General features: G+C 36.7%; 1 protein-coding gene across 3 annotated transcripts in view; it reads left to right on the top strand.

Moving 5' to 3' along the window:
* Positions 1-21,200, top strand: part of IPO11 (importin 11) — a 232,940-nt gene that overhangs the window by 195,702 nt on the left and 16,038 nt on the right. For all 3 annotated transcript variants that reach the window (XM_053589979.1, XM_053590000.1, XM_053589989.1), the window contains exon 29: positions 6,204-6,288. In XM_053589979.1, the coding sequence (XP_053445954.1) occupies positions 6,204-6,288 (85 nt within the window). The remainder of the gene's footprint in view (positions 1-6,203; positions 6,289-21,200) is intronic.

The following is a 21,200-nucleotide window of genomic DNA, read 5'->3' as shown; positions in this document are numbered from 1 at the left end:
TATCCCAACTAGAAGCAGAGGGGTGGATTCTCCCTTAGTGTTTCTGTTCTATTCAGATTGACTTAGGCCTACCCACACTGGGAAGGGCAACCTGCTTTACCCAATCTACAAATTCAAAAGCTATTCTCATCCAGAAATAGCAACAGTGATACAACAGAATAATATGTAATTAAATTTCTGAGCATGCAGTGGCTCAGTCAGTCAAGTTTGCAAAAACAGTTTAACCATCATACTAAGAAAGCCTGGTTGACAGATCACCTTTTCATTCTGATGATACCAGGCACTGTGCTTGTGGGGAAGCAACTGAGTCTCTGTCCTGAAAGAGCTCACAAAAGAGGAAACAGGGACCAAGGGAGCAATACTAGCTGCAGGAGAGGAGGGGTCCAGGGAAACTGAGAATAACTACTGAAAATATGTGGTCTATTGGAGCTAACTAGTAAGTAACCTGTGTGAAATACAAAGCATTGTGGACTATAGTCTGTAGTCAGTTAGGGCCCACTGGTGATTTCTACATGGAAATGTCATGATCAGATTTATCCTTAGAAAGAATATATAAAATATGATTCATCCTTTTAGAAGAAGAGCTTCATCTTGAGAGTTTATGAATGTGGGTTTATTTTTTTGTTGCAATTTTTGTTTTATTTATTTTTGGATTTTTTTTCTTTTTTTTTTTTTTTTTGGTTTTTATTTCATTAAGCCAGGAAAATATATTAATGAGTATAGAGATTTGTCTTCTTTGCCTTCTGTTTATCTGGTTAGAGTATTTTATTTTCCATATTTTTCTTTTTTTTTTTTTTTGCAGTTTTTGGCTGGGGCTGGGTTTGAACTCGCCACCTCCGGCATATGGGGCCAGCACCCTACTCCTTTGAGCCATAGGAGCCGCCCGCTGTATTTTTTTCTTAAATAACATTTAGTTGTCGGGAACATTGGGAAATGAAATTGACAATCCATTGCCAAAGTGTAGGAAGTAAAAATGAAGAATTTATCCAGTATTTTAGAAAGTCTAGAGGCAATAAAATTGATTAGAAGATGAGTCATAAATTATGGGTTTTGTAGCTAGAGAGTATAAAATACACCAGCTATAAAGAAAATAGTTTTATTTGAAAAAAAAGTAAACAGGCTTTTATAAGGATTTATTCTTCTTCACTTTGTCCACCGGACCGCTCTTTAGAATGAAATAGAGAAAACTAGAAGAAACCTTGGCTCCCTGATCTTGACATTATCACCTGTTATCCTAACTGTATATAGGTTCTGGTGTCTTTCTCCAGTTCCTCTCTCTAATTCTGCCTCACTTCTTAAGAGCCCAGTTTCTCACAGGAAGAAGTTGATGGGGTGCTATTCTATGCTGACCCTCAATACAACTCTAGCTTTTTTTCTTGCCTCTCTGGATTCATTTTTATTCTGCAAATATACCATGCAATTTTATATTTGTAGCTTGACTTGTAATATTTTCTTTTCTTTGTTGTGTCATTCCCTCAGCCTTGCCCTGCTTTACAAGCATCTACTTCTAAAATTCCTTTCCATACTTACAGGAAGAATTCATTACATAGCTCCCGTTCCTTCATGGCGGGTTGTCTGTACTACTAACACACATCATTTAGTTAGCTGCTTATATTCTATGTCCTGACCGTAAGTGGATTTGAGACATTGCATAAGAAAAACACAAGCTCATTATAATAGGAAACTATTAGCTCAGTATTGAAGGTATTTAAATAAGAAACCTTGACTGGAGAAACCTGTCATATCAGGATATAAAGCTTAGCTGTGAGCTTTCTAACTACTTGAGCAAAAAGAAAGGTATTAGGAATTACATTGCTGTTATTTCCATTGTTAGGTTTACCAGGTGTTAAAAGCGTAAAATAAATGCAATTTAACCGAGTTTACTTGAGAAAGAGCTGATTCGCTAGTTGGGCAGCCCCCAGAACCAGAAATGATTCAGAGTGATTCTGGGGCTGCTACATGCTGGGATAATACTTCTGGACAGAAAAAAGAAAATGAGATACAGAAAAGGGAAGTCAGACACATAAACAGTAGTATGTAAGCAGCTGGATTGTTTACAGCTGAACATTTGCCTCACTCCAACACTGTTGAACAGTTAGTTAGGCCATCTGTGCTTGGCTGAAACTGTGTTTAGTACAAGAGCAGGTTACAATCTGTTAACACATCATTAGGTTACATACAGTTCACTATGTATGGAAGAACCTTTAGGCTGAACCTTTAAAATATGTAAGGAGGCAGCTTTACGCTACACTTAACACAGGAGAAAGGAGACTGTTTCTTGGCAAGGTACCTACATAAAGGACTGTAAGAGGACTTTCAGTCAGCTTTAACAATAAGGAATTAGTGGTCCCGCACATAAAAGGTGGCTCCAGGATTAGCTTATAGCCTTAGCAACAGCACCAAAGACCCAGGTTCTTTCTACTCCATCCCTTAGTACATTAACCTCACCTGTAGGTTACCTTACCTCATTGGTAAAAAGTAGTTCTAGGCATTATAGTACGTAGCGTTTGCCAGTGACAGACTAGTAATCTTCTTTTTCCTTGTGTCTTTCACGATCAAGGTAAACCTTCTCTAGAAATCATTTCTTCAGACCTCCCCTCAGGTCTAATTGTCCAGAATTCCTTAAAACCCTGTTGAAAGCAATCATTGGCCAGGGAAATAGGATCTTCATGACTGAGCCACTGGCTGGAACCAGCTTTCTCTGAAGCCTATGGTGGCATGGAAGAAAAGGGATAACTGGACAGCTTCAGGGTTCAGCTGGGAAGGAGGCTCATACGGCAACCAAAGTGTCCACTTCAAAGAGCAACTGAATAATGTCAGTTTTGTTTTACGTGAAGCAATCCATAAATGGTTCTGTATATTAGCCTACCTGAGATCAGTAACATTTTAAAAAAAATCATTGTTAAAAATCAGTTTCATGGGGGCCAGAGAGATAGAAATATAAGCAGGGTGCACTTTTGGTGGCTTTGCTATGATACTGTTGTCCTACAACAACATTAGCATCAATATTATGGAGGAAGTAATGAGAAGGATTACAGAGGAACTGTGAGCAATGCAGATTCTCAGGCTTCACCCAGACCTACCGAACTAGAAATTCTGAGGGTGAGGCCTAGAGTTTAACAAACACTTCAGGTCAGTCAGATGCAAAGCTCAAATTTGAGGATCACTGATACTGAACTTGAAGAACATGACTTGAATACTTGGCCTTTGCCACCACCTGTCCCACCTTTGCTCACAGACAGGTTCCAGGTAGAGTAGGACAGGCTCTATTGCCCTACTCTGGGACAGTTGTCTAGACAGTTATCAGACAATTGTCTGGATGTTCAGGTGCTAAAATAAAGGCAAATTTGAAGCATTCGAATTCAATACTCCAAAGTAGGAAACAGTTCATTTAGGGTAGGAAAAATTTAAAGGCATATACTCTTTATTAGTGTTTCATGAATGTTTGAAAATTCAGCCTTACATTTCTCTCTTTTTTTTTTTTTTTGTAGAGACAGAGTCTCACCTTATGGCCCTCGGTAGAGTGCCGTGGCCTCACACAGCTCACAGCAACCTCCAACTCCTGGGCTTAAGCGATTCTCTTGCCTCAGCCTCCCGAGTAGCTGGGACTACAGGCGCCCGCCACAACGCCTGGCTATTTTTTGGTTGCAGTTTGGCCGGGGCTGGGTTTGAACCCGCCACCCTCGGTATATGGGGCCCGTGCCTTACTGACTGAGCCACAGGTGCCGCCCCCAGCCTTACATTTCTCATCTGTAAAGTGGCTAAATTACTTAAGGCAGAGAGATTGTGTGGATTAAATAAATCCTAATGGAACTGCCTTTTAAACCAAAAATGATTTTAAAGGTTTCATGTTAAATTGCTTGTTGGTTGTGTTTGACTGGTTTGAGTTTCTTGTTGAGAAAGATTCTGATTTAGCTGACTAGAGTGCCTGGATCTATTCATTGATCCTGGTGGTGAGTGTAGAGTGGAGGAGTAGCTGCTTTGTGCTCACATTAGCTGTTTCCATTTCAAACCCTTATTGTTACTGTTTTATTAGTATTACTATTATTATAGTTATAGTCTATATAACTACATTTTATAGTCTACATTTTATATATTAGAAATCTATTCTCATATGCCCTTTATTTAAAACATGATTTTTCCCTGTCTTTATTCTTTGTCTGTAAAATGAGATTTGACTTCTAATTGAAAATTTTCCAGCAGGAGAGAGTTTCAGCTTTAGTCTTTTCAATCCAATTTTTAAGAAGTTTTTACTTTTTACTTTCCAAAGACCCAAATGAATGCAAATTGCCGAACTGAAAAGCAAAATCTTCTGTTCTTTGGCTAGTTTTTGGTCACAAAAAGAAACAAAATCACGTGCGTGCATGTGTGTAGTGTATTTTATATATATGATATGCATGCATCCAGAATGTGCTCCATCATTAGTGTGGTCAATCTTTTAACTCAGGGAAGGCAGAATAGAGAGTTTTACTATATAAGTAAGTTAATGGATTTTGGAATGCAGTGAAAGAATTTGATGCAAAATAAAGCATGGTTCCATGGAGACCCGTATGTGTTACAGTTAGAATCCAAGTTGCAACAGGTATAAAATGGCTGGTACAAAGGAAGCTCATCTTATTACTCAGTTCTAAAATACCAATTGGGATATAGACCTTTTCAAGGCATTTCACTTTATGAAATAGCTTTTAGGTTGATAGAGTGAGGTAATTTTCTTGCTTTCTCCCAAAGTCCACTGTCTAGTGGCTGTGCCACACTATATTATATCATGGTGGAGAAGAGTGTTGCAGTTCTGAGAGGTCAAGGCCATGCAGTGAGTTAGGGGCTGAGTTCCTGCTATGTTTCAGGACTTGTGATTTCTAGCCTAAGGTTCTAACTCTGACCACACCAGAGGGCACTGACTGGAGCAGAAGCAGTTGCTCTGACCATTAATTTTTTAATGATGGGGAATGAGAATGAAAGATGCCCATATCTGCTGCTGGAGTGAGTCCAATCAAGTTTTCTGATATCAGCATTTGTTTGAGTCAGGCATTGCCCTTCACCTGTATTTGATACAAAACATAAGAGAAAGTAAGCTTTCTTTGGCACAGTCTATTGGTTAAGAACCTATGACACTGATAAATAACTGAATTCTTCTATTCTAAATTAGGAAACAGTGGGTTTGTTCCATCACTAGATAAGGTTCATTTCTGGTCTCCCTGGAACCTGTGTTAACAGAACAGGAAACTATGTTTCTATTATCTCTGCTAATGGTGAAGAGCAATGGTGCAGATAATGAGAATAAAATGATTTATAACTGTCTCAAAGGTACACGTACAATCAGGGGACAAGTTCTTCATAACAGTACTGTCTTTGGAGCACAAAGTAGATTGTTACAAAATGAATATATTTTAGTGATGTTATTTAAATTATTGCAGGTGGCTGGGCGCACTGGGTCACGCCTGTAATCCTAGCACTCTGGGAGGCCAAGGCAGGTGGATTTCTTGAGCTCGGGAGTTTAAGACCAGCCTGAGCAAGAGTGGGACCTCATCCCTAAAAATAGCCAGGCATCATGGCAGACACCAGTAGTCCCAGCTATCTGGGAGGCTGAAGCCAGAGGATCCCTTGCGCCCAGGAGTTGGAGGTTGCTATGATGCCATGGCACTCTACCAAGGGTGACAAAGTCAAGGGTCTGTCTAAATAAATAAATAAATAAATTTTTGCATGTCTAATAATCTGTAGGCATATAATGATTAGGAGAACAGAAGTGTTAATTTTAAATGTATCATTTTGTTTTAGAAAAATATAAAGGGCTTATTACATGCCTTGCTTTATGGAGTGATGTTTGGTTTAAAAATTACTTATAAATGGGGCGGCGCCTGTGGCTCAAGGAGTAGGGCGCTGGTCCCATATGCCAGAGGTGGCGGGTTCAAACCCAGCCCCGGCCAAAAAAAAAAATTACTTGTAAATGAATTTATTACCACTTACTATCCTAAGTGCCTAAGTAAAAGCCTCTAAAATTTTTTAGTGTGGTGCTTTTTAAGGTGAAATATTTTCCATACTTAAAAAATGTTTTCTTAATTGCATATCTAATTCATCTACTGTTTTCCTCACATTTTGTTGCATGGAAGCATTTTATGTTCTTAGTGATTTTGAGGACTTATTTTTAATTTTAAGTATGTTATAGACATTTTCATTTAAAGCATGTTTTCTAAAAATTATTGTAGCTGTATGTTGATGTCTCATCTTGAGGAACCAAAAGTAACAGAAGATGAAGAACCACCCACAGAACAAGATAAGAGGAAAAAGATGGTAAGTTGTAAAAGTACCTGCTAAAAGTTAAGAAGAACCATATATTATGATCATTTTCTACAGGTTTGAAAATACCTGTCAGTGCACTCATCCATCTATCTATATATTTAGCCACCTATTCCTGTTGCAAGATACTTAGTAGGGTATCTGAGTTTTGAAATTTGGAGTGTACCCTAAAATAGATAAATTGTATTCCTAGTACAAGAAGATGAAGTTAACTTTTGATCTGAAGTAATTGTTGCTTGGCTAGCAAAGAAGATTTACTCCTTTACTTATAGAAAACATATGACCTGCAAACCTTATTTAAATTGAAATAGTTATTCTTCTATTTTGAGGAGATGTACTATAGTTGCTTGAATTTCCTATTATTTCACAGATCTTCACAATGAACTTTTTCTGATCGGTATCATAGGCTTTTATAAAATTGTCCTTAAATTAATTGATAACCTGTTTTGAAAATCATTAATTTTCTCTCTCTTTTTGAAAACTACTAATGCTTTGTATGGGAATCTGATAAGAAAAATTTAAAAAATAGGAAATATCTAAAATATTTTATTTTTAAAAATTACTTATAATATTGAAATTTTAAATACATATTTTGACCATGAACATGAAATAAGTACATAATACACTTTTTTTTTCTCTCTGCTTTTGCAATCTCTTCTAGTCTTCTGGCCTCATTGTTTACTAACTTCATTGTACCTCTTTCCTCATTGGCAAAATGAATAGTTAGAATACCTCGTAGTTAGAGTAAATAAATTAATATATAAAACGGTTATAGTACAATAAGTAGTTAGAATAATAAATCAACATATAAAATGGTTATAGTACAATACTGGCTATCTAGCTATCATTATTTTAATCTGATCATTATATTCACTCCTTTTAAAGTGTGTTAGAGTTTAATTCATCTTACTTTGCTTTTGTGCTAGATGTCATCTCCCTGGCAGATAGTACAGAGAAAAGGAAAACATCTGAGCATTCTGAGGACCTGAGTTCTAGTCCTGCTTGTGCTTTTATTTGTGACCTTGAGCAAGTCATCTTGTCTTTCTAGAACTGTTTTGACTCATCTTTGAAAAGATGAAAATTGGATTAGTGGATTTCTAGGGTCTGTGAACTGAGAAGTTATTTGATTTGGATTTTTTTTAACCTCTTAATACAATTTCTTTTCCTTCCCAATAGATAGTGTTTGTGAATACAGTTAAGTCCCTACTCAATGTCATGGATAGCTTCTTGGAAACTAACTTTAAGTGAACCAATATATAACAAGCCAATTTTACCACAGGTAATTGAGATAAACAAGAATTAAGTTTCTATAGCGTATTCTTGTCACAAAAGCATTGCGACACTTATAAATGAAGACATAAAGCAATACTAATAGTGAACATTGGAATAAATGTGAGTTATACATATATTTTTTTTTATTAAATCATAACTTTGTACATTGATGCATTTATGGGCTTCAGTGTACTGCTTTGATATACAATGTGAAATGCTTACATTGAACTAACACACCCATCACAATTACACTCATTTCTTAATAGCTTTGAAATGTACCATTGCATCATACACATTAGGTGAGGCCCCCCCAAAATACCCTTCCTCCTCCCATATATCCCCTCCTCTCCCCTCTCTCTCCTCTTCCCTTCTACTTTCTGGACTAGTTATGTTTTGCCATTCATATGAATGTGTACGTGATTATAAACATACATTTTTAAAAGATTAATTAAAAACAGGTAAGATAATTATTAACTCACTTTTTGTTGAGTCAGTGAAAGTGGAACTCACGGTGGTGGGTTAAATCAAAGAATAAATGTTTGCAAAACAAAAATTTGTATGGAGCACCTGCTACCTCCACGAAGTTCAAAAACAAGGAAGAACAAGTCTGATGGGTTTGCTGAGTGCTTTTGCACAGCACTGTTTATTGCTGTGCATTCGTGTGATTATCATACGCTTCACATATTTTTACTTCACAGTAATTTGTATTCTTTCATTCATTCATTCATTTTCCAACCTACTTTTTTAGTAGCAGGAGCCCATCCCAGCAGTTTAAGGTATAAGGTAGGAACCTGCTCTGGACAGGACACCATTCCCTCCCAGGGCTCACTTACACATGCCCTCATTCATTCAGATGGGGACAAGTTAGACATGCCAGTTTACCTAACTTGCACAACTTTTTGGTGTGAGAGGAAACTGCAGTACTTGGAAAAATCCCATGCAGACATGGGAGCGCATGCAGTTTTCACGCAGGCAGTGGTCCTGGCCTGCAGTCGATTCTCCCCTGCCATCATCAGCACTGCAATGAAAGGACATCACATGAAATGATGGTATGCAATGACCTACTGTGCAGTCATGCACTGCCTAACAGTGGCTCCTTCAACAGCAGCCCCTATATGTGACTATAGATCATAATACTATATTTTTACTGTATCTGTTCTATGTTCAGAAACACCAGTGCTTACCCTTGTGTTACATGTGTTCAGTTCAGAAACATGCTGTACAGTTACGTAGCCTAGGAGCAGCAGTCCGTACCACACAGGCTGGGTATGCAGTAGCTGCTACCACCTAGGTTTGTAAGTGAACACTCCTACTGTGTTCACACAGCGAGAAAACTGCCTGAGAACTTGTTTCTCAAAATGTATTGTTGTTTTTAAGTGACAAGTGGCTGTGTACTTACTGAAGTATTTTTCTCTTGAAATTAAACTGTTAATATGGTATCCAAAATACATGCAAAGTATATTTTCTTACCTATAGTGATGCCAGACTCTAGGTATAATCTAATAGTTTATCTCTCCCATTCCCTGCACACTTACTTTTTAAGTATTGACTTTATCATTGGTATTATAGAAAATAAAATATTTTTCTTCACAAGATTCTGAATTTGAAAATAGGTCATCAACTTTCATGCCTACTTTAGTCGCTTAGTCTGGTAGATTTACCCTTAGCAAATTAATCAACCAAAATCTGTTTTTCATTCTGTATATAATCCTCAACATCATATAATGGTTTAATTCTAACTTTATCTTCAAGGTAAGTGAACTATTATCTCAAAGATCAGTGTAAGAGCATAGTTTTAGGAATCGCACTTAAGTTCTATGGTTCACTTTTGTAATCCTGAATTTTAGTTGAGAGCTGGTTATTTTCTAGTTATCAGTCTAATTGTATGTAATTATAGAAAAATCATTTTTAAGTGGTTGATTTTATTTGAAGTTATTCATTGTTTAGTTATGTCTATAGATTTATATTGTCATCTCTACTAAGATTTCCAATGCCTTAGTCTTATGGATATGCTGAGGATACCATAGCAGTTTTTAATTGAAGCTAGGATTATGTATCTTAACCTTGAATATATTTCATTATGATTATAGTACTAACTTTCTAATAAATTTAAACACACAAAATTGGTTAGCTATGTCTCTTCAGAGTTACAAATACATTATGTATCTTTGTCAGTAATTACATTATCATTCTTGTTACATCTTTAACATTAGAAATTTTTGAGAACTAGAGGTATCTTAGTTGTTATTTCAAAAGGAAAAGGGAAACATTTGCTGGTAGATGATTATGAATTCTTAATTTTAAAACATCAGCAAAGGTTTTTCTCATTATAAAATGAAATTGCTTACGTGGAAGAAGAAGGATAGGTACTTAGTTCCCGATCATATAAATAAAAACTTGATGTGCTTAGTGTCATTGTTGTCTGACAGTAGTCCCTGAAATGTCATGACTCTGTTTCAGTTAGCTGTGTTGGTACAGGATAGCAGCAGTGATTGTACTTCAGAAAAGCAGATGATTGATATTATATCAAATGTACCAAATAATTTTCCATAGGTTTCTAAGGATTCTCTATATTTTATCTTAAACAAGGTTGAAATTTTCATTCAGGAAAGTTATTAAGCTCTCCAGACTTTTGATCTCCTTTTTTGTCCAGCCTCTCTCTATACCTTTCATTTTAGGGAAGACAATCTCCCTATAGTAAATTCCTTATTTCATGTATAGGTATCTCTTAGTACAGGTGCTCCAATCCAAGCCTGATTGACACAGCAGGCTTCCCAGTGCCCAACAGCATGTATGGCACATAGCAGGTACTCAACAAATGTTTGTTGCATGTGTAAGCGAACAAATGAGAGGCACAGTCCTTGCCCTCAAGGAGCTCACCGACCAGTGTGGAGATAGAACTGAGGTGCTGAGCAGACAATAATGGCATCTCTAATGGGGCATTCTGGATAAGAACTGGCCCCACTGATGTCTCATGGGCCTGGGTTTATTCTGGGTGAGGGGATGGGCATTCCATTAGACTGCCATATTGGCCATTGTCCTTGGTGCCAGAATGTCCAGTAGTTGGTATGGCCTTCCTGCATGGCTTGCTCCTGAAAATGAGATTCTAGCTGTTGTGTGTGTCGATGCTACAGCGAACATGAGGCCAGCTTCTAGTCACACCTGCACATCTGCTTCTGGCATTTGCTTCCATGACCATAGTGGATGTGGCTGTTGGTGATGCTGTGATTAGCAGTCCTATTTATGGGAGCTGACTCCATAAGGGAGTAACAGTGGTCCTGGAGGAGGCAGCACCAATTGGTGGCATCCACAGACTGCTCCTAGTCCACCAAACCACAGTGACAGCCATAGGTGAGGTACTTATAATATTACTGAATATTTTTTTATGGTACTGCTTGAATAAAACTATAAAAGCATAGGCTTGAGTGCTTTCTGATCTTCAGCATAGAGGTGCTCATACTTGTTACTTTATGGCTTGCCAGCTGATACCTTTTTTTCCCCTTCAAAATTGCTGAAATGATTTCATTTTTTTCCTTCATCCTTTGGTACATAGTGATCTTTATAAAGTTTGTATAGATAGATAAAAGGAAAAAGCAAGCTGTATTCAGAAACTGGTTTGTTAATGAGAAAATTGGGTAGATCCAAATTGTTCATTATGAATGTTTTTGTTGATAACTAATAAAACCGTGATAAATAGGTCATATATATCTTTATTCTTGTCTCCTAGGAATCTTTAGACCTTAATTCTTAAACTTTAATATTAATCAATAGTTGAAGTGGTGAATATAAGTTGATTCCCATCCTGCAAGAGAACAGTTTTGCCATTATGTTTTATTCACATGCATACTTTTTGTTGTCACTTATTTATTATCACTCATATATATAATGGTTGTCTCTTACATGTCACATTTTCATCATATATGATTCTCAAAGGCCAAAGTTATTAAAAATTGTGCAATTCTCACACTCCCAATACTCTCTTAAAAGCTGTTCTCTAGGGTGGCACCTGTGGCTCAGTGGGTAGGCCGCTGGCCCCATGTACTGAGGGTGGTGGGTTCAAACCCGGCCCCGGCCAAACTGCAACAAAAAAATAGCCGGGGGCAGCTCCTGTGGCTCAAAGGCGCCGGCCCCATATGCTGGAGGTGGTGGATTCAAACCCAGCCCCAGCCAAAAACTGCAAAAAAAAAAAATAGCCGGGTGTTGTGGCAGGCACTTGTAGTCCCGGCTACTCGGGAGGCTGAGGGCTGAGGCCAGAGAATGGCCTAAGCCCGGGAGTTGGAGGTTGCTCTGAGCTGTGTGACACCACGGCACTCTACCAAGGGCGATAAAATAAGACTCTGTCTCTACAAAAAAACAAAACAAAACAAAAAAAAAACTATTCCCTAATTACTCTTAGGTACCAAATAATCCTACTTCTTGGATAGCTGCTTCTCTTGACCTCTACCCAGTGGCAATATAGGGACAGCTTCAAAATGAACCCATTTCTTTTCTTTTGTATTGATTCCATATATTTTTTTGAATGTTCGTCATGTGAAAGCCCTTGATCTTTATAATCAGTATTTCCTCTGTTGGGGTATATTTCTACCCAGAAAACCTGTCTTCTGCTGTATTTTTGTCAATAATGTACACATAGATGTTGTTTACAAAGTATTTAATACCATTAGCTTATTAGTAGGCCAGTTTCTAAATAGAAAGATTTACTTGTTTTTATCTATGCTTTGCTCACATACCTTCTTTAAGTTTGATCATCTGTTATACTACCATTAATACATCCTTAATTTCATTTTCAGATGACACTGACACAAAGAGCAATTTTAGGACATATAACTTTACCTAAGACTATACAAAAAGTAGTAAAATTTAAAAATTATAGACTGAACATAGCTTTCCTTACAGGTAAGACCCTCAAAATCAATGTTAAACTTATCCCAAGTCTTAAAAATACATTGTGGCAATGGGTGATTTGGCTCTTAAGTACTGCAGAGTTGCAAGTGACAGTAAAATCCAAGAGGATAGGAAATAATGAATTGCAGTAATCCGATTGAGATGCAATAAAGACACAAATTGATGATCAGGCATCCTCCTGAGACAAAAGTGCTTCCTGTGATAGAGCTAAAATGTTAATCAAAAAATAGATTGAGGTCACAGAGGTTAAGATTCTTCACAGTAGGCTACACAATAGTATTCAAAGACAACGGCGAAGAAAATTCTATGGAAAATGCCTTTGGATCTAAAGTGATGATTTCTGAAGTTGTTTTTCATCTGAGACTTCAGATTGATTGCTCCTGACATCAGTATTGTTCTTGAATATTGCAAAGCAGGCAACCTCACTATTTCCCCTTAATCACAAAGAGTTTAGTAACTTTGCTGTTATTCACTTGGAAACTTCAACAATATAGTATTGGCTTAATGTAAATAAAATCTTAAAGTTTGTAGATGGAGAATACGGCTTTATTTGGGAATACTTCTTTTCAATAAGTGTAAGACACCAGTGAACATTATAATAACTTCATGGCAACTTTTCTTACTTTCATTTCTGCTTTTTTTTTTGTATATTTTATTAGTGATGCTAATTATGTTTTTATAAAGGGCCTGTCTTTCACAAGAGGAAAAATTAAAGAACGTTTTTGGCTCACAACTCTAATCCTAGCAGTTTGGGAGGCTAAGGCAGGAGGGTTGCTTCAGGCCAGTAGTTTAAGACTAGCCTGAGCAATAGCCAGACCCCTTCTTCTAAAAATAGAAAGATTAGCTGAGGCGTGGTAGTGCATGCCTATAGTTCCAGTTATGCGGGAGGTTGAAGCAGGAGGATTGCTCGAGCCCAGGACTTTGAAATTGCAGTGAGCTACATGATGCCACTACACTTTAGTCAGGGCACCAGAGCAAGACCCAGTATTAAAAAAAAAAAATTAGCAAACCTTTTCAAAGAATTTGTATGTAGAAGTTACCATTTTGAAGAGATTTTTTTTTAATTGGAAAAGTAACACATAACAAATGATTATATGATATGAAATGCCTTTTTAGTCCTAGGAGCCTTTACTAACATTATATGACATATTCTTCCAAATATTTTAAAATGTACTTCACAAATTACAAATTATACATTCTGTTATACTGTTTGATTTTTTTCTTAAATGTAGTATATACATGTACGTATTTCCATGAACACAACTTTACATTTGCATCATTTTTTCTTTTTGAGACAGAGTGTCACTCTATTGCCCCAGTCTAGAGGGCTGTGGCCTCAGCTTAGCTCACAGCAACCTCAAATTCCACAATGCTGGACTAATGTTTTGTATTTTTTTGGTAGAGATTAGGTCTTGTTCTTGCTCAGGCTGGTTTTGAACTCCTGGCTTCAAGCTGTCCTCCTACCTCAGCCTCCCAAAGTACCAGAATTACAGGTATGAGCCCACTGAGCCTAGTTAAAAAGTTGTATCTTGTATACCCATGAATTCGATAGCTCCCTAGTACGTTTCATGCACACTCAACAGTGATGTTAAAATTGTTGATAATGAAATGTTTCAACATTTGGAAGAACTGCATAACTCAGTGAACCAGTATTTACCAAATGACCAAGGAATTCATGTTAAAAAATCATTGAAGTGTAAAAGGTTTATTCAAAGGGCAAGATAACCCAGTGGATTTCAATGTAACAGAATAGAAACGGTTTCCCGTTTCATGTTGTCTTTTTTTAAACAAAAAACTTTTTTAGGAAACTACTACTAGTGGATTTTAGTGTAGTTTCAAAGAGTATCCACAATGATTTGTAAAAGCTTTTAACTTCTCTTCTGTTTTCTAACTGGGCCCCTGAGAAAGACTGTCTGTTCTTTCCCTACTTCAACTAAAACACATAATGCAACAGATTGAATACAGAAATAGATAATGTGAATCTAGCTGTTTTTTATTAAGCCAAACATTTTTTTGCAGAAATTGAAATGCCACTTTTCTCATTAAGGCTATATATTTATGTAGAAAGAGTTATTTTTATAAAAGTACATTATGTTGACATATAATGTGTTTATTGTTATTTTTAGACGAATTGATAAATATTTAAAATTTTTCTAATTTCTAAAGCAGTAAATATTGAGAAATTTAATTCAGATAAATGTTTGTTGAAGTCACCAATAACGTATAAATGAAAAAATTTTAAAGGGCCCTGAGGCCAAAATGTCTGAGAGCCTCTGCTCCATTTTTAGTGTTAGCAGTACTTCAGAAACCATCATTATGTACCTGTCTTTGTGCAGTTCTCTAAGTTGTAGGGAAAACTCTTAAATATGCTTGCCTAAAGAATATGCATTTTTGAAATAGTGGTAGATTTTACCAAATTGTCAGTTTATGTGCTTAGCAATGATTCATGAGTTACTACACATTACTACACATTGTGATCAAAAGAGTAAGTAGAAAGCAGTGTTCTTATTGTATAGTACCTTGTACTTTCTCTTAATTACAAGCAAGGCTAAGCACTGTTTAGATGTTTATATGTGCATATGCCTTTGTTGAATGGCTTGTTCATATCCTCCCCTCTCCCAGTTTTTATTTTGGAAATTTTGCTGATTCTTTTGCTTTGAGTTCTGTGGCAGATTTTTCTTTTCCAGGAATGGCTGTAGTAACTCTTCTTAAAATGTGACTTTGACACTCCTCTCCATTGACAGGTTGAGTCCCTCCCTTTTAATTGGTCAGGCTTTATGACTTCCAAGTCTAGACCAGAAGGTTAAGTTTCCACCTAGTTCCCTAAGAACACTTGTTCTTAGAATGCCATCACAATGCTGTAAGCTGAGCATCTACAAGGAGACAAGGTCCTGTTTTCCCCAACTAAGGTTCTAAATAACAGCTGGCATTAACTGCTAGACACAGTAACTTTAGATGATTCTAAACCCCCAGAGGGCTTAAGTTAATTCAAACCTTCAAGTCTTCCCAAACAGAGCCCCAGAGATCATGGAGCAAAAACAGCCCATCTCATTCCACCCTTACAAAGTCCTAATTCACAGAATCCATGAGCATTAATGAGTGGTTGTTATTTTATGCTACTTAGTTTGGAGTGGTTGTTATTGCAGCAGGCAATAACTGGAACAAGCTGTTCATAGATTAAAGAAATCAGCCTGTAATCAGGCATCCCTGTTACCTTGTTTTTCTTTTGTGGTATCTGTATACTTGAAAAGACATACCTTGATTTGAGAACATACAGTTTTTCATATTTTTATTATTTTATTTGTTTCATTTAATTTTTAAGCCATCTGGAAATTTTTGATAAAGGAATGAGATAGACTGCCAGCTGTTTTTCTTTTTTTTTCTCTTTTTCCATAGGTAGCCTCTTGTTGCAAAACTAAATAGCATATCTTTATTGGAAATGATAAATTCAGCAAAGTCTCAGCATACAAAATCAATTACATTAATCAGTAGCATTTGTGTATACCAGTAACAGTCAAATTGAGATTAAATCAAAGACTCAATACCGTTCACAATAGCTACAAAGAAAATAAAATACCTAGGAATATATTTAACCAAGGGAAGAAAAGATCGCTACAAGGAGAACTATGAAACTTAAAGCTTGGAGGAAAGAAATTGCAGAGGATACAAATGGAAAAACATCATGTTTATGGCTAGGTAGAATCAACATTGTTAAAATGTCGTATGCTGCCTAAAGTGATTTATGGATTTGATGCAGTCCCTCTTAAATTGCCAATGTCATACTTTACAGTTCTAGAAAAAAATAATTCTGTGCTTTGTTTGGAATAAGAAAAGAGCCTGAACAGCCAAAGCAGTTTTAAGAATAAAGAACAAATCAGAGGCATCACATTACCAGACTTCAAACTATACTGCAAGGCTCTGGTAACCAAAATAGCATGATATTATTACAAAGCTAGAGACATAGACCAATGGAACAGAACAGACTTACAAGGGTATCTGACCTTTTTCTTTTCTGGCACATTCTGGAAGAATAAGAGTTTTCTTGAAGTCTGAACACAATAATGAAGAAAATGCCATGAAGGCTATGTTAACCAGTTCAATGAAAATATTTCAAACTGTATATAAAACCAGCACATTGTACCTCATGATTGCATTATTTACACAGCTATGATTTAATAAAAAAAAAAGAAGAAGAAAAAAGAGTTTTCTTGGACCACATATTAAATACACAAACAGTAACAAAAGTTGATGAGCAAAAAAAAAGTCTGTGTATAATTTTCATTATATACAACACCACAAATAAGCAAGACAGTGCTCACATAATTTGCATGTGGCCTGCAGGCTGCAGGTTGGACACCCCTAGAACAGAGAACCCAGATATAAAATGATCTACCTACAATCAACTGATCTTGGACAAAGCAGACGACGACATACGCTGGGGAAAGAAGCCCTATTTAATAAATGGTGCTGGGAAAACTGACTAGCGACGTGCAGAAGAATAAAACAGGAAACCTATCTCTCACCACTCACAAAAATTAATTCAAGATGGATAAAAGACTTCAAGGCATAGAAACTATAAGAATTTTATTGGAAAATATAGGGAAAACTTCTATATATTGACCTAGGCAAAGAATTTATCACCAAGAGGCTAATGGCAATCATGGCAACAACAGAAATTAATAAGTGGGATTTGATTGAAAAGTTTCTGCAGGGGTGGCGCCTGTGGCTCAAGGAGTAGGGCGCCAGTCCCATATGCCAGAGGTGGCAGGTTCAAACCCAGCCATGGCCAAAAACCACAAAAAAAAAAAAAAAGGAAAGTTTCTGCATAGCTATGGAAACAATCAACAGAGCAAAGAAGCAGCCTAAAGAATGGGAAAAAATATTCCTAAGCTAAATATCTGATAAAGAGGTGATATGCAGAATTTGTAAGAAACTCAAGCAAATCAGCAACTCTCCCAAACAACCGTGTTAAAAAGTGGGCAAAAAACATGATCAGCGGCTTCTTAAAAGAAGAAAAACAGATGACCAATAATCATATGATATGTTCAATGTCACTAACCCTCAGAGAAATGTTATTAAAAAGTCCAAAAGCAGTCGATGCTGGCATGGATGCGGACAGGAAGGAGCACTTACACGCTGTTGGTGGGACTACAGATTAGTACAACCCTTATGGAAAGCACTATGGAGATTCCTCAAAGAACTAAAAGTAGACCTACCATTTGATTCAGCAGTCCACTCTTTGGTATCTAACCAAAGGAAAAGAAGACTTTTTGGGAAAAAGATACCTTCACTTAAATTTTTGCAGCACAGTTCACAGTTGCAAAGATGTGGAATCAACCCAATTGCCTATCATGAGTGGACTAATAAAATGTGATTCATAGAGTATAGTATTATTTAGCCATAAAGAAGATGAATTAATACTTTTTACAGCAATCTGGATGGAGCTGGAAATCATTCTCCTAAGTGAAGTATCTCAAGAGTGGAGAAACAAACACCACATGTATAGGCAGTCCCCAGGTTATGAACGAGATAGGTTATGAACGAGTAAGTTTGTTCTTAAGATGTATTTGTATATAAGTTGGAATAAGTACATTTACTTATTACCTGGAATAGCCTCCATTAGTAAGTGTGAGTTGTATATAACTCAGATGTTTGTCACTTGGGAATTTAATAGCCTCCATTTGTAAGTGCAAGTTGTACATAAGTCAGGTGTTCATAACTCAGGAACTGCCTGTACTCACTATTAAATTGGAACTAAACAATGACCATACATGTGCTCAGGGGGCAAAGTAAAACTCAGTGGAAATCAACTGAGAAGAGGAGGGAGGAGAGAGAGAGAAGAAAAAAAATCCTACATAATGGGTACTGTGAACACTGTTGGGGTGATGGGTGCACTGATAGCCAGAACTCAAGCATTTCAGAAGCAGTCCATGTAATCTAAAACATTTGCCTCCCCCTAATATTTTGAAATTTTTAAAAAAGAAGAAACTCAAGATTGTAGTCAGTTGATCTGCCTGTTTGAATTACTATAGCCTATCAATGCATTTTAATACCTTTAAAAAAATTTTTTTAAATCATAAACACATAGATCATGTATACATTAATGCATTATGGGGTACAGTGTGCTGATTTCATATGGAATTAGGAATGCTTACATCGTACTGGTTAACATATATACCTCATCTCGTTTACTTAATTATTGTTTTAGGACATTTATACTCTATACTTAATAGATCTGACATATACCCTTGCAATATGCACCATAGGTGTGATCCCACCATTTACTCTCCCCCGATCTGACTTCCTCCCTCCCTACCCATTCCCCCTCCTCCCTCCTTCATTCTGGGCCATAGTTGTGATCTATTCTTCATATGAAAGTGTGAGTGATTGTAAATTGGTTTCATAATAGTACTTAGTACATCGGATAATTTTTCTTCCATTCTTGAGATACTTTACTAAGTAGAACATGTTCCAGCTCCATCCATGCAAATGTAAAAGAGGTAAAGTCTCCATCTTTTTTAAGGCTGCATAATATTCCATGGTATACATATACCACCATTTATTAATCCATTCATGGGTCGATGGGCACTTGGGCTTCTTCCATGACTTGACTATTATGAATCAAGCTGCAATGAACAATCTGGTGCAAACATCTTTGTTATAAAGTGATTTTTGGTCTTTTGGATATACACCTAGTAGAGGAATTGCAAGATCAGATGGCAGGTCTACTTTTAGATACATGAGTATTCTCCATACTTCTTTCCACAAGGGACGTATTAGCTTGCATTCCTGCCAGCAGTGCAGAAGTGTTCCCTTTTCTCCACATCCAAACCAACATCTGTAGTTTGGGGATTTTGTTATGTGAACCACTCTTACTGGAGTTAGATGATATCTCAAAGTGGTTTTGATTTGCATTTCTCTGATGATTAAATATGATGAGCCTTTTTTCATGTGTCTGTGGGCCATGCACCTATCATCTTTAAAGAAGCTTCTGTTCGGGCGGCGCCTGTGGCTCAGTCGGTGGGGCGCCGGCCCCATATACCGAGGGTGGAGGGTTCAAACCCGGCCCCGGCCAAACTGCAACCAAAAAATAGCCGGGCATTGTGGCGGGCGCCTGTAGTCCCAGCTCCTCGGGAGGCTGAGGCAAGAGAATCGCTTAAGCCCAGGAGTTGGAGGTTGCTGTGAGCTGTGTGAGGCCACGGCACTCTACCGAGGGCCATAAAAGTGAGACTCTGTCTCTACAAAAAAAAAAAAAAAGAAGCTTCTGTTCAAGTCCCTTGCCCACAATACCTTTTAATGATTCTGAGGATACTTACCTGAAAATTCAGCATTATTTAGGGTGTCCATAAAGTTTGTGTATTAATATATAGGGTAAACTAAATGCATTAAAGAATTGTTTAAAATATCATTCTGAAATGGAAAAGATTTATACTTACTGGAAAGTAAAGCAAAAACAGTATTATTTGAAAGTCAGTGGCATAAAAGTTTCAGCTATTTTAATACTAGAAATTGCAGGTTTATTTAGAACATTTCTTAGATCTATCTAATAATACTACAGCTTATTCTCTCTAGCAGAACATTGAAAGTAATTGTTTATGGCTAATTGTATAGTATGAAGAAAGACGTAACATTATCAAAAGCTAAGATGTGTGATAATTCAGAGTCAAATGAACAAAATATGAGAAAGAACATGTCCATTAAGTTAACTTACATTTAAAAAAAATAGTTTAATCCTTCTGTATGTAGTAACATGTTAACAAATAAAGTATCACTTCTGCTGAAAGGGGATTTTTAAAACTAAAGAACTTACTAATTAGATGGTTTGGATTTCTTTATTTCTTAGCCAGTTTAATTCACTTTTACATGAATCCTAACAAGGTGAAATTATCTATGATAGACTTTAAAACAAGCCTTGCACGGTTTTATCCCTTTTTTCTATTTCACATGTACAGTCTACATGATGATCTTATTAATAAGTTTTCTGATTTTCTTAGAAGTATTCCCTTGAAACAAAGTACTTTAAAATAAAAGCTATAAAAGAGGAAGACTTGTTACAGAAACTATCCAGGTTTTACTTATAATTTTCTCTGAACTTAAACTGGAATTAATTTCTTCCCCACAACTTTTTTACTGAACTAGAAGAAACTGATGAATTTCTTAATTCAAAATGGGAGTATGTCTTTATGTGAATTAGGGTTACTTTTTCATACAAATAATAGAAGGGGAGAGACCCTTAGCTTAATAGTGGTTCTCAACTGAATGTTATTTTGCCCTCTACCCCACTACAGTATTATCTGAAGACTTTTTTTCTTTTTTAATTACAGGGTTGAGAAGTGCTACTGGCATTAGTGGGTGGGAGCCAAGGGTGTTGTTAACCATTCTACAGTACTCGGGACAGGCTCTCCCACCTCAATTGAATTAAAAAATGAATTAACCCACCCAAAATGTTTAAGAGTTTGAGAAACCCTGAATTTAATTAGCCAGTCATATTTTGTTGGTGTAGTTTTGAATTTAGATTTTGTAAGCACAGTTATTTGTTCTATTTCATTGTGCAATGGGTAATTGCAGGAGTACCATTCAGGAAATATTTCTTAGGTTGCATACTGTGTGCCAGAATAGCAGCTTGGTGATAGAGGGCCCTTATGTGTCATATGGTAAGTGTTGAAGGCAGAATAATACCTCCCATCCCCCAAGGATACCTATGTCCTATTCCCTGAAACCTGTGAATA

The sequence above is a fragment of the Nycticebus coucang genome, chromosome 1, assembly GCF_027406575.1.
Source record: "Nycticebus coucang isolate mNycCou1 chromosome 1, mNycCou1.pri, whole genome shotgun sequence".
NCBI classification, from domain to species: domain Eukaryota; kingdom Metazoa; phylum Chordata; class Mammalia; order Primates; family Lorisidae; genus Nycticebus; species Nycticebus coucang.
Note: the sequence above shows the minus strand (reverse complement) of the source record. Positions and strands in the feature narration are given on the sequence as shown.